The sequence below is a fragment of the Gopherus flavomarginatus genome, chromosome 16 (assembly GCF_025201925.1).
Source record: "Gopherus flavomarginatus isolate rGopFla2 chromosome 16, rGopFla2.mat.asm, whole genome shotgun sequence".
NCBI classification, from domain to species: domain Eukaryota; kingdom Metazoa; phylum Chordata; order Testudines; family Testudinidae; genus Gopherus; species Gopherus flavomarginatus.
The window spans coordinates 26960479-26974448 of NC_066632.1; the positions used below are offsets into that span (position 1 = coordinate 26960479).

Sequence of the window (13970 nt, forward strand, 5' to 3'; positions counted from 1 at the left end):
GGCCACCTAGGCCGGAGTCCTGTCTTCGGACAGCGGCCAGTGCCAGGGGTCCCAGAGGGAATGAACAGAATTGTCAAGTGATCTATCTCCGTCGCCCATTCCCAGCTTCTGGCAAACAGAGATGAGGGACAGCATCCCTTCCCAGCTTGGCTAGTAGCCATTGATGGACCTATCCTTCGCGAACTTAGCTAGTTCTTTTCTGAACCCTGTTATAGTCTTGGCCTTCACAACATCCTCTGGCAAGGAGTTCCACAGGTGATTGTGCGTTGTGTGAAGAAATACTTCCTTTTGTTTGTTTTAAACCTGCTGCCTATTCATTTCATTTGGTGACCCCTAGTTCTTGAGTTATGAGGAGGAGTAAATAACACTTCCTGATTCACTTTCTCCACACCAGTCATGATTTTACAGACTTCTGTCATATCCCCCCCTTAGTCGTCTTGTTTCCAAGCTGAAAAGTCCCAGTCTTATTAATCTCTCATCATATGGCAGCCGTTCCATCCCCCATCATCATTTTTGTTGCCCTTTTCTGACTGAACCTTTTCCAATTTCAATTCTCTCTGTGGAGAGAGAAGCCTGGGCCACGGTGAGAGAAAAAGAGAGAGAGGGGGCACGGACAGCTCAGTGGTTTGAGCATTGGCCTGCTAAACCCAGGGTTGTGAGCTCAATCCTTGAGGGGACCACTTAGGGATCTGGGGCAAAAATTGGTACTTGGTCCTGCTAGCGAAGGCAGGGGGCTGGACTCAATGACCTTTCAAGGTCCCTTCCAGTTCTAGGAGATAGGTATATCTCCAATTATAATAAAAATGAGAGAGCCCTGGGCCACAGAGAGAAGGAGTCAGGCCACAGCCCATCTGTGCTGCCATGGAAAGAGAACGAGCATGAGCATCGGGCCCCGGCCCGGCCTCGCCACCACATGTGATCGTGCCCCTAACGCAGAGCAAACTGCAGCATCAGCTGGTGACATGCTGGGTGGCTTTGCCTTAGGAAGAGGTCTTAGGTAGCTGCTGCCCCCTGCTGGCCTCTCCCTGGATAGCAGGTCCAGGCACCCAGGCTGGGGTAACAGCTGGATCCTCCCAGACGCTCTCCTGCAGAGGTGGTCGCTCTGCCCAAAGGGGGGTTCAGCTGCTCTTGGCAGCAGGGCCGGCGCTTCCATTTAGGCGGCCTAGGCAATCGCCTAGGGCGCCAGGATTACTGGTGGGCGGCATTTTGGTGGAGGGGGCAGCAGGCAGCTCCGGTTGACCTGCCGCAGTCGTGCCTGCAGAGGGTCCGCTGGTCCGCGGCTCCGGTGGAGCTGCCGCAGTGGTGCCTGCGGACAGTCGGCTGCTTGCGCGGCTCCGGTGGACCTCCTGCAGGCACCACTGCGGCAGCTCCAGCGGAGCTGCGGGACCAGTGTGTGGGGCGGCGAAATTGCCATGCGCCTAGGGCGCTAAAACCCCTAGCGCTGGTCCTGCTTGGCAGGGGCTCGCTGGCGGATGGTTTTCTGCAGGCAGCAGGGTTGGGTCACTGCAGGGATGTGGCAAATGAGGACAGGAGTCGAGAGGGAGGCTGGGACTCAGGAGACCTGGGTTCTAGTCCTGTGCTGCCTCAGGAAGCTTGGGCGAGGTGCCATGTGGGCTCCAAGCACTGCAGCCAGGCCCGTCATGCAGACGCTCGCTGCAGAGGGGGCTGGCGCCACAGTAAATCTGCACCCTCGAGAGCCAGTAACTAGGACGAGGGATGAGTTCTCCAACTGGCCTAGCGCTGCCTGCCCGGGGGTCTATTGGCCTAACTACGGCTCTCGGGGTGGGCATCTTCCACGACCCTGAGCCACGCAGCTAGGTTGGCCTACATTGTATGTACAGACCTGAAGTGCAGACGGGTCTGGGCTACAAAGCTCCCGGAGCCCCTCCCTAGGAGCAGAGGCAGTGACCAGGCGCCACGTGCTCTGCGGGCTGCAGGGCACCCCTGGCGGCCACCTGGGGAATGAGAGCTAAGGGCCCCATAGGCCTGTGCGGGGATGGTCACCTCACCTTCCCTTAGTGCCCTGGGCAGGGCCGGCTTTATGACCCTTGGGGCCGGACTGGAACACTCGGTGGCAGTCCGGGAGCTTCGGCAGCAGGCAGGGGGGGTCCACTCCGGGTCTTCCATGGCACCGAAGGACCCTCTACTGCCAAAATGCCACCGAAGACCCCCGGAGTGGACCCCCTGCTGCCAAAATGCCACTGAAGACCCCAGAAGCAGAGCCCCCTTAGGCGCGGGGCCCAATTTCAGGGAATCGGGGTCAAGCTGGCCCTGGCCATTGTTCACTCAGGGACAGGGAGGGAAGGGCACTGTGACACAGTAGGGAGCGGGGTGGATTGACCTGGGACTGTCTGCATGGGGGAGGGAGGAGCAGGGCGTGACTTTAGGTGAGGAACCATACCTGAGCCTGTAACCTCAGCCGGTAGGGGGGTGGGGCAAGTCAACACCTTTGCCTGGGAACTGGACAAAGGGGGAGAGCCTGCTGGAGGGGTTTCTGGTTTCAGTTTGGGGCTGGCTGGGAAGAGGCAGGAACCCCAAGTCTGGGGTCGAAGCTCCTTGCCCCCGGGAGGGACCCAGCTGAGGGGGCCTGGTTGCACCTACAAGCCCTGCGTGGGACTGTGTCCTGTCGTCTAATAAACCCTCAATTTTACTGCCTGGCTGAGAGTCATGGAGAATCACAGGAAGTGGGGGATGAAGGGCCCTGACCCCCCCACACTCCATGACAGGGACTGATCTGCCTCCGGCTGCAGCCCCAATCCCAAACTCCCTCTGACTTCCAAGCTGCAGAACTGAGCACTGAGCGATCCACCCCACAGCCTGGCACGGAGTCAGGAATAGAACCCAGGCGTCCTGCAGAGCAGAACAGTCACATTCTGCCGTCCTGCCCAGGCACCTGCCCCCGTGGCCATCGCAGCCAGAGCCAGGGGGAAGGACGACAGGAAGGGGAGAAGCTGCCCAAACCAGAACTACTGGAACAACTACAGGAAGAGGCATTCCAGTGAGCAGGGGCCAACCACTGAGCTCTTTAAACCCTACTGATGTGCAATGACCACCCTGCACTGGGCATGGAAGGGTTACAGCTAATAGTGACCAGACACCAAGCTCCCTCCAGATACACCCTCCTCCCAGCCCAGCACCCTGACCTCCTCCCAGCCACCCTTGCTTCTGCCAAGTCCTTGATGCCCCCCCAAAAGGGGCAGGCAGCCTCCAGCTAGACCTACAGGCTGCCCTGCTCTGCCGAGCCCAGACCCAGAGACGTCACCTCCTGCTAGGGCATCACCACCTCTTCCAGACCCCAAGGCACAGATACCTGGAAGGCCTCTCTGTTCTTCCGCTGCTGGCGCCTCTCACGCAGCCTTGTCTTCTCCTTCTCTTCCTCCTCCTCCTTCTCCAGCGTGCGGATGTGCTCCTCGAAGCAGATCAGTGCATCCTCCTTGTCCATGTCTGCAAGAGGCGCGGGGAGAGATGGCACTGGGCGGGGTAGGGCAGGAAGGAGCTGGGGGAGCATGGGACCAGGGAGCAGAGCCAGTGGGATACAAGAACAACGCTTTGCCCCTCGTCTAGAGGGATGTCCCATGGTTACAGAGCAGGGGCTGGGAGCAAGGCCTCTGGTTCTAGCCCAGGCTCAGGGACGGGACGGAGGTTCACTGGGCTAGGGCCAGCGGGGCTAAACGCCAGGTTCTACCCCTGGCCCTAGAAGGGGAGGGGCCCAGTGAGTTACAACAGGCAGGTCTGGTGGCCAAGACCCTTGGGTTCTACCCCAGCTCTGGGTGGGCAGTGAGGTCTGGTGGGTTACAGCAGGGGGGGCTGGGACTCCTACGTTCCACCCTACCCCTAGAAGGGGAGCGGGTCCCGTGAGGTAGAGCAGGAGAGATCCAGGATATCTGGGTCTGCCCCAGCTCTGGGTGGGCAGTGAGGTCTGGTGGGTTACAGCAGTGAGGGCTGGGACTCCTACGTTCCACCCCTGCCCCTAGAAGGGGAGCGGATCCCGTGAGGTAGAGCAGGAGAGATCCAGGATACCTGGGTCTGCCCCAGCTCTGGGTGGGCAGTGAGGTCTGGTGGGTTACAGCAGGGGGGGGCTGGGACTCCTACGTTCCACCCCTGCCCCTAGAAGGGGAGCGGGTCCCGTGAGGTAGAGCAGGAGAGATCCAGGATACCTGGGTCTGCCCCAGCTCTGGGTGGGCAATGAGGTCTGGTGGGTTACAGCAGTGAGGGCTGGGACTCCTACGTTCCACCCTACCCCTAGAAGGGGAGCGGGTCCCGTGAGGTAGAGCAGGAGAGATCCAGGATATCTGGGTCTGCCCCAGCTCTGGGTGGGCAGTGAGGTCTGGTGGGTTACAGCAGGGGGGGCTGGGACTCCTACGTTCCACCCCTGACCCTAGAAGGGGAGCGGGTCCCGTGAGGTAGAGCAGGAGAGATCCAGGATACCTGGGTCTGCCCCAGCTCTGGGTGGGCAGTGAGGTCTGGTGGGTTACAGCAGGGGGGGCTGGGACTCCTACGTTCCACCCCTGCCCCTAGAAGGGGAGCGGGTCCCGTGAGGTAGAGCAGGAGAGATCCAGGATATCTGGGTCTGCCCCAGCTCTGGGTGGGCAGTGAGGTCTGGTGGGTTACAGCAGGGGGGGGCTGGGACTCCTACGTTCCACCCCTGCCCCTAGAAGGGGAGCGGGTCCCGTGAGGTAGAGCAGGAGAGATCCAGGATATCTGGGTCTGCCCCAGCTCTGGGTGGGCAGTGAGGTCTGGTGGGTTACAGCAGGGGGGGCTGGGACTCCTACGTTCCACCCCTGACCCTAGAAGGGGAGCGGGTCCCGTGAGGTAGAGCAGGAGAGATCCAGGATACCTGGGTCTGCCCCAGCTCTGGGTGGGCAGTGAGGTCTGGTGGGTTACAGCAGGGGGGGCTGGGACTCCTACGTTCCACCCCTGCCCCTAGAAGGGGAGCGGGTCCCGTGAGGTAGAGCAGGAGAGATCCAGGATACCTGGGTCTGCCCCAGCTCTGGGTGGGCAGTGAGGTCTGGTGGGTTACAGCAGTGAGGGCTGGGACTCCTACGTTCCACCCTACCCCTAGAAGGGGAGCGGGTCCCGTGAGGTAGAGCAGGAGAGATCCAGGATATCTGGGTCTGCCCCAGCTCTGGGTGGGCAGTGAGGTCTGGTGGGTTACAGCAGGGGGGGCTGGGACTCCTACGTTCCACCCCTGACCCTAGAAGGGGAGCGGGTCCCGTGAGGTAGAGCAGGAGAGATCCAGGATACCTGGGTCTGCCCCAGCTCTGGGTGGGCAGTGAGGTCTGGTGGGTTAGAGCAGGGGGTGGTGGAGGCTGGGCACCAGGACTCCTGGGTTCTATCCGCATTGCTGGGAGGGGAGCAGACCCTGTAATGATTAGACACTGGGGTGCAGAAGTCCTGACTCTCAATCCCCTTGGAATGTACCATCTTGGATAGACAGTGGGGGTCCTTGGAGCACATCTGTTGGAAGGGGCCCAAGACTAAGGAGATAGGTGCAACCAGATGGCACCTTTCTGGGGAAAAGGGTGTGGCTGGCCTATACTATTTATGGGGCCAGGGGAGTGGCTGGCCCATACCATTGATCTTGTGCTGTGTGTGTGGGGGGGCAATATCTGGCCTGTACCATTTATCTTGAGGCAAGGTGGGCATGATTGGCCAGTGCCATTTATCTTAGGGTGGGGGCAATGGCTGGCTTGTACCATTTATCTTGAGATGGGGACGGGAATGGCTGGCTTGTACCATTTATTTTAGGGTGGGAGCAGGGGGCAATGGCTGGCTTGTACCATTTATCTTAGGGGCAGCAGGGGGGAGCAATGGCTGGCCTGTACCATTTATCTGGGGGTGGGGACCAGGGGGGCAATGGCTAGCCTGTACCATGTATCTTAGGGTAGTGGTGGGGGGCGGGCAATGGCTGGCTTGTACCATTTAGCTTGGCGGGGGGAGGGAATGGCTGGCCTGTACCATTTATCTTAGGGGCATGGGGGGGTGCCAATGGCTGGCCTGTACCATTTATCTTAGGGGCGGCAGGGGGGAGCAATGGCTGGCCTGTACCATTTATCTTGGGGTGGGGGCAGGGGGGGGTCAATGGCTGGCCTGTACCATTTATCTTGGGGTGAGGGCGGGGGGGGGGGTCAATGGCTGCCCTGTACCATTTATCTTGGGGTGAGGGCGGGGGGGGGTCAATGGCTGGCTTGTACCATTTATCTTGGGGTGGGGGCGGGGTTCAATGGCTGGCCTGTACCATTTATCTTGGGGTGGGGGCAGGGGGGGGTCAATGGCTGGCCTGTACCATTTATCTTGGGGTGAGGGCGGGGGGGGGGGTCAATGGCTGGCCTGTACCATTTATCTTGGGGCGGGGGAGGCGCGGGGCTGCCCTCACTCTGCAGGTCCTGGTCCTCGGCGAAGGTGGGGTTGTCCATCAGGTACTGCTGGGCCTCGGACCAGGTGGTCTGGAAGCTGACGTTGCTCATGCTGTCCAGGATGTTCTTCAGCGCCTGGATGTTCCGCTTGCGCAGCTGCTTGGCGTGTTCCTGCGCGGAGGAGACGGGCCGCATCAGACGCCCCCGCCGCAGGGACCCAGCCCGGGACACATGGCCCCGCCCCGGCTCCCCGCCCGCTGCCACGGCCCCCCCCGGCCTCCCACCCGCTGCCACGGCCCCCCCGGGCCTCCCGCCCGCTGCCACGGCCCCCCGCCGGCCTCCCGCCCGCTGCCACGGCCCTACACAGCCTCCCACCCGCTGCCACGGCCCCCCGCCGGCCTCCCACCCGCTGCCACGGCCCCCCGCCGGCCTCCCACCCGCTGCCATGGCCCCGCCCCGGCTCCCCACCCGCTGCCACGACCCCACACGCCTCCCGCCCGCTGTCACGGCCCCACACGCCTCTGGCCCGCTGCCACGGCCCCCCGCCGGCCTCCCACCCGCTGCCACGGCCCCACACGCCTCTGGCCCGCTGCCACGGCCCCACACGCCTCTGGCCCGCTGCCACGGCCCCCCGCCGGCCTCCCACCCGCTGCCACGGCCCCACACGCCTCTGGCCCGCTGCCACGGCCCCACACGCCTCTGGCCCGCTGCCACGGCCCCCCACGCATCTGGCCCGCTGCCACGGCCCCCCCGGGCCTCCCACCCGCTGCCACGGCCCCACACGCCTCCGGCCCGCTGCCACGGCCCCCCCCGGCCTCCCGCCCGCTGCCACGACCCCACACGCCTCCCACCCACTGCCACGGCCCCCCCCTGCCTCTGGCCCGCTGCCACGGCCCCACACGCCTCTGGCCCGCTGCCATGGCCCCCCACGGCCTCCCACCCGCTGCCACGGCCCAACACGCATCTGGCCCACTGCCATGGCCCTACACAGCCTCCCACCCGCTGCCACGGCCCCACACGCCTCTGGCCCGCTGCCACGGCCTCCCCGGCCTCCCGCCCGCTGCCACGGCCCCACACGCCTTCTGCCCGCTGCCACGGCCCCACACGCCTCTGGCCCGCTGCCACGGCCCCACACGGCCTCCCACCTGCTGCCACGGCCCCACACACCTCCGGCCCGCTGCCACGGCCCCACACAGCCTCCCACCCGCTGCCACGGCCCCCCTCGGCCTCCCGCCCGCTGCCACGACCCCACACGCCTCCCGCCCGCTGCCACGGCACCCCCCCGTCTCCGGCCCGCTGCCACGGCCCCACACGGCCTCCCACCCGCTGCCACGGCCCCACACGCCTTTGGCCCGCTGCCACGGCCCCCCCTCGCCTCCCGCCCGCTGCCACGGCCCCACACGGCCTCCCACCCGCTGCCACGGCCCCCCCCGCCTCCCACCCGCTGCCACAGCCCCACACGCCTCTGGCCCGCTGCCACAGCCCCACATGGCCTCCCACCCGCTGCCACAGACCCACACGCCTCTGGCCCACTGCCACGGCCCCCCCCGGCCTCCCGCCCGCTGCCACGGCCCCACACGCCTCTGGCCCGCTGCCACGGCCCCACACGGCCTCCCACCCGCTGCCACGGCCCCCCCCGCCTCTGGCCCGCTGCCACGGCCCCACACGGCCTCCCACCCGCTGCCACAGATCCACACGCCTCTGGCCCGCTGCCACGGCCCCCCCCAGCCTCCCGCCCGCTGCCACGGCCCCACACGCCTCTGGCCCGCTGCCACGGCCCCACACGGCCTCCCACCCGCTGCCACGGCCCCACACGGCCTCCCGCCTGCTGCCATGGCCCCACACCCCGGCCTCCCACCCACTGCCACGGTCCCACACGCCTCCGGCCTGCTGCCATGGCCCCCCCGGCCTCCCACCCGCTGCCACGCCCCCCCGGCTCCCCACCCACTGCCACAGCCCCACACGCCTCTGGCCTGCTGCCATGCCCCCCCCCCGGCCTCCCACCCGCTGCCACAGCCCCACACGCCTCCGGCCTGCTGCCATGGCCCCCCCGGCCTCCCACCCGCTGCCACGCCCCCCCCGGCTCCCCACCCGCTGCTACAACCCCACACGCCTCTGGCCTGCTGCCATGCCCCCCCCCGGCCTCCCCACCCACTGCCACAGCCCCACACGCCTCCGGCCTGCTGCCATGCCCCCCCCAGCCTCCCACCCACTGCTACGACCCCACACGGCCTCCCCCAGAGCAGCTGCTACTGCGGTGCAAGCTGATAGCACCGGTGGCCATGGCCCCCTCCCTCAGCAGGCAATGCTCCCCCTGAACCGGAGACAGGCCAGCCAGCAGCACTGCTCTCACCATCCAGGCCAGTGGCACGCTGGGCCCTGGGGGGCCACGAGGTGCTGAAAATGTGATTACAGCCTAAAGCAAAGGAAATCTTGCTCCCCCTCCAGTGCTCTGTCCCCTTCGAAGCAGACCCCTGCCCCATCCAGCGCACAGGCTGAGCGCCAGCAGCACACACACACTGGTTACTCTGATTCCATAGGAAACGTAAGGGGGTGGGGAACATTTTGACTTTGAATAAGGGGTTCCCGACCTGAAAAGACTGAGAAACACTGGCCAGCTGCGTAAGTCAGGACGGAGAATCACGCCCCAGGACCCCTCATCCAGCCCAGAGCCAGAGGCTGAGCCACAACATTCCATTTACAGACTCCTGAGTGACACCCCCCATGCCTGGGTGAGCTGTTCCATGGTTAATTCCCCCCAAAATGTGCCATATTTCCAGTCTGCCCTAGCCCCTGGGTCTTGTTCTACCTTCGTAGGAGCCCAGAGTTCTCAGATAGCTCCCCACAGTACGTTCCTGCTGCAAACAGGTCACTGCTTAGCCTTCTCTGGGATACACTAAACTGAGGGTCTTTACTCCCTCGCTGTCAGGCAGCTTTTCCATGTCTCTTCTTGTGACTCTTCTCTGAACCCTTCCCCGTTTGTCAGCTCCCACTGGGAAGTATGGACACCACACGCAGACACGGTATCAAGTCTCACCAGTGCTGCATGCAGAGGTGACACCATCTCCCTTCGTCTTCTTGCTCAGACATCCACCCATTGCTTCGCCCTCTGAGCCACAGCACCGCACATGCCTGTCAGCTGCTGCCCACATGGACTCAGCCCCTTTGGGAGTCAGTCTGCCAGGAGACAGTGCCCCATCCTACCAGCGTGACCTACCCTCCCAGCTCCTAGAGATGTGACCTTTGGCTGTGTTAAACCACTGGACGTGCCCAGTTTACAATGCAGCCGATTACTCAGTTGAATCAATATGTCCTGCTCTGCCCACTCAGCTGTCAGCTGCGAATGTTTCCTGTACAGATTTTATACACTCTCCCAGATCGCTGACAAAGCCACTGCAAAGCCCTGGGCCCCGTAGGGGGATGACGAGGATTCCATTTACACTGGTGCCCTGGGATCGAGCCGCAAGCCAGTTTAGACGCCAATCAGTATGTGCCACGTGGGTTTTGTGCAGCATTTGTTTTTAATCAGGATGGAGCATGATGGTCGGGCGTGCCGCACCAATGTCTGGCGGGGTCACATGGGCCCTGACACCGTTATGGGACAGCCTGGGCTCCGTGCTGACACCAGGCAGGGGTCACACTGGCCCGAGACTGTTATGGGACAGCCTGGGCTCCGAGCCAACACCAGGCAGGGGTCACACTGGCCCGAGACCGTTATGGGACAGCCTGCACTCCGTACCGACACCAGGCGGGGTCACACAGGCCCTGATACTGTTATGGGACAGCCTGGACTCCATGCCAATGCCAGGCAGGGGTCACAAAGGCCCTGACACCATTCTGGAGTGGGACAGCCAAGCACACCATGCTGACAGCGGGTGGGGTCACATCGACCCTGACACCGTTACTGGACAGCCTGGGCTCCGCGGCCGACACCAGACGAGCCCTGACACCGTTATGGGACAGCCTGGACTCCGTGTCAATGCCAGGCAGGGGTCACACAGGCCCTGACACCATTCTGGAGTGGAACAGCCAAGCACACCGTGCTGACAGCAGGTGGGGTCACATCGACCCTGACACCATTACGGGACAGCCTGGGCTCCGCGGCCGACACCAGATGAGCCCTGACACCGTTATGGGACAGCCTGGACTCCGTGCCAATGCCAGGCAGGGGTCACACAGGCCCTGACACCATTCTGGAGTGGGACAGCCAAGCACACCGTGCTGACAGCAGGTGGGGTCACATCGACCCTGACACCGTTATGGGACAGCTGGGCTCTGTACCGATGCCAGGCAGGGTCACATCAGTCCATCACCGTTCTGGATTGTGACAGCTAAGTACTCCACACGGACACCGGGCGGGTTCACACCGGCCCTGACACCATTCTGGATTGTGACAGCCGAGTGCTCTGCACAGACACCGGGTGGGGTCACAAGGGCCCGTCACCGTTCTGGAGCGTGACAGACGAGCGCTCTGCATGGACACTGGGCAGGGTCACGCTGGCCCGTCGCTGCCCTGCGCCACAGCTGGGACCCGCCGTTACCTTCTCCTTCTTGGCCAGGAAGAACAGCACGTCGTCGTAGATCTCCTTGCGGTCACGCTCGGGGACCACAGCCCAAACCTCTTGCTCCCCGAACATCTGCTCAGCTTTCCTGGGAAGGGAACGGCCGAGGTGGGCAGTTACTGTGCACTCGGGCCCAGAGAAGACACGCAGCAAGACACGTCTCCCCATGGGGACAGGGACAGAGCCAGAGCGCAGCCAGCAGGCAGGCAGGCATACTGACCAGGCAAGGGGCAGCCCGCCTCCTGCCGGCTCAGGGCAGAGGCAATGGAGATGCATGGAAGGACTAACGCAGTTGGCAATTTCTGACGTTTGCAGGAGCTCCTCCAGCTGCTTGTGAAACGGCCTCTCTGGGCGGGGGAGATGTCCCAGGGAGGGCTTCCCCACGTCCCTGGAGAGTGCTTCCCTCAGTCATTTCCGGAACAGCCTCTCTGGAGAGAGCCCAGCCCTGCTGGGCCCCACCTGGCCGTGACACTCACCTCCCCCATGCCGTCTAACTGGGGACCCCGGAACCTGCTCTCAGCCCCACTCCCTCCCTCCCCACCTGCGGGCTGGCCACAGACCCTGCCGAACAGCCCACAACGGACTCACACATCTCTACTGCCAGGAAAGGCTGGTCTGCGGCTAAAGCAAGTGGCACCAGGACTCCTGGGTTCTCTCCCCGGCGCTGGGAGGGGAGTGGGGGCTGGTGGGTTAGAGCAGGAGGGCTGGGAGCCAGGACTCCTGCGTCCTCTCCCGGCTCTGGGAGGGGAGTGGGGGCTGGGAGCCAGGACTCCTGGGTTCTTTCTCTGGCTTGGGGAGGGGAGGCACACAGGGGTTGGCTGGATCCTGAATGATGTTAGCTGTGTGTGCGCTCTCCTAACCTTCCACCTGCTCTGGGACCCTCCATCCGGTACCCCAAGGCCAGGTCCCATAACCCCAAGGGTCCCCCTCAACAGGCAGGATGCGACACTCCTGCCTGGCTGCTCTCCCCACACGGCCACCCAGCCCCTGCCTGGCCCCTCTCCCTGTGGCGCCCGCCCACACCTGTAGCGGGTGATGGAGCTCATCCGCTCGTGCTGCTCCAGGAACCGCTGCAGCTCCTCCTTGGCCTCCTTGGCCCTCAGCCGAGCCTCCTCCTTCTCCTCCTTCTCCCGCTGGGCCTTGTAGGCATTGAAGGCTTGCTTCTTCTCGCTCAGCTTGGGCAGGGCACTGGGCACAGACCAGACGGGCTGGACTGGGTTAGAGGCCCTCACTGGCTGCTGCTGAGGGGCCAGCGTCGAGGGCAGAATGGGGGCGCCGGCTGGAGGGGGCTCCTGGGTACTCCAGTCCCGGCCTCTCTCAGCAGTGGGCGCTGGCTGGAGGGGGGCTCCTGGGTACTCCAGTCCCAGCCTCTGCTGGGGGCGCTGTGGGGAGCGGGGCAGGAGCGCTGGCTGGGGGGGTACTCAGAGGTACTCCCTGCAGGGGGCTGCACTCCTGCAAGCAGCCAGTGTGGAAGAAGGACGGTGCCGGCGGTGGGGCTGGTCCCTACCTGTACCGCGGATCGTCCACGATCATCTTCATGGCCAGCTCCCATGACGTGTTGGATGGGACGCCCTGACACCAAACGCTGGGACTCAGCTGGGACCGTGCCAGCCCCAGCCCCCCTCAAACATGCCCCCTGCCCTGGTCAGCCCCCAGCCCCAGTCCCCCGGCCAGCCCCAGCCCCCCACAAACAGGCCCCACACCCTGGCCAGCCCCCCCACAAACAGGCTCCCTGCTCTGGCCAGCCCCAGTCCCCCAGCCCTGCCTCCCTCCTCCATACCTTGTCCTTCAGCAGCTCCTTAAAGGCCAGCTTGGCCTCTTCCTTGGTGCTCCAGCTGCAGGTGCACCTCTCCCCGGCCCCCCCCTCCTCCTCCTCCTCCCGCCGGCCAGGGTCGCCACTGTGCCGGGAACACAAACACATAGGAGTCATGGCATGAAACGCTGGGGGCTGCACCCCAGGGAGCTGCAGGAGGAGCGGGGGAGGGGCACAGGCTGGGCTGAAAGGGGGCGCCCCACTTGGCTCAGCAACAATCGCTCCCCGACAGGGGGGATCCCGGGGGAGGGGCTGGGGGCCCCGTCGCTCCCCAACAGGGGGAATCCCGGGGGAAGGGCCGGGGGCTCCATCGCTCCCTGGCGTGGGGGATCCCGGGGGAAGGGCCAGGGGCTCAATCGCTCCCCAGCGGGGGGGATATCCCAGGGGAAGGGCCAGGGGCCCCGTCGCTCCCTGGCAGGGATGCATTCAGCTGGAATTCTCTCTCCTGGCCAGTGTCGGTTGTCTCTGTTCCACTCTCTGGAGCAGGGCCTAGCACCACGAGTCCCAGCTCCTGCCTGGGGTATCCTGTGTGAGCTGAGTGTGCCGAGCGTCCAGGTGGGCCTGGCCACGGATGCTGGTGCTAGCTGGCCCCAATGAGAGCAAATGCCCGCAATATGTGGGGCGAGGTCCCTGCTCGCAGCTCCCAGCCCAGGTCGCCGTCACCTGCTGGTCACTTCCTCCTGCTGCAGGGCTGCTTCCTCCAGGCGTTCGGCCGCGCTCCCCAGCGCAGGCGTCTCCTGCTCCTCCCCACCCGCAGTCTCCGTGTCCGTGGTGGCAGCCGAGGACAGGCTGGGGCTCGAGGCGGCTGATGGTGTCTCCTGCTGCTTCCTGGAAGAGCAGAGAAGGCCGGAGCCTGGATCTAGTGAGACACAGAGGGGAGGGGGACAGAGGGGCCCACGCAGAGTCCTGAGGGCCAGTCCCCCAGGCTCAGTGGGGCCCACCACCCATGGGGGGCAGGGTGGCCCCTGTAGGCCCCATGCTGGGGGGGTGAGCTCTGCTCTGCCCTCCCCACGTAACCCCAGCGAGGGAGGTACCTGCCCTCGAAACCCATGGCCTTCCGGTGGGCACTCCCTTCTCTGGCCCCCAGGAGGCCCTGTTCCTGAGCTCCTCCTCCCCGGGGGGCTCCATTCCTGAGGGCTCTGCCTCACTCTGGCCTCCTGTGGCGCCGGCGCCCTGCTCTTACCGCCCTGGGTCAGAGCTAACGGGTCCAAGCCCCGGGGGCAGACGCCAGCCACTCAC

The 13970-nt window shown here is 64.6% G+C and overlaps 1 protein-coding gene across 8 annotated transcripts in view; it reads right to left on the reverse strand.

The window, feature by feature from the left end:
• Positions 1–13970, reverse strand: part of PRPF40B (pre-mRNA processing factor 40 homolog B) — a 42061-nt gene that overhangs the window by 15561 nt on the left and 12530 nt on the right. For all 8 annotated transcript variants that reach the window (XM_050924899.1, XM_050924902.1, XM_050924898.1 and 5 more), the window contains exons 10-16: positions 13395–13590; positions 12699–12816; positions 12426–12490; positions 11942–12106; positions 10898–11006; positions 6377–6527; positions 3311–3444 (exon numbers count right to left, since the gene is read on the reverse strand). In XM_050924899.1, the coding sequence (XP_050780856.1) occupies positions 3311–3444; positions 6377–6527; positions 10898–11006; positions 11942–12106; positions 12426–12490; positions 12699–12816; positions 13395–13590 (938 nt within the window). The remainder of the gene's footprint in view (positions 1–3310; positions 3445–6376; positions 6528–10897; positions 11007–11941; positions 12107–12425; positions 12491–12698; positions 12817–13394; positions 13591–13970) is intronic.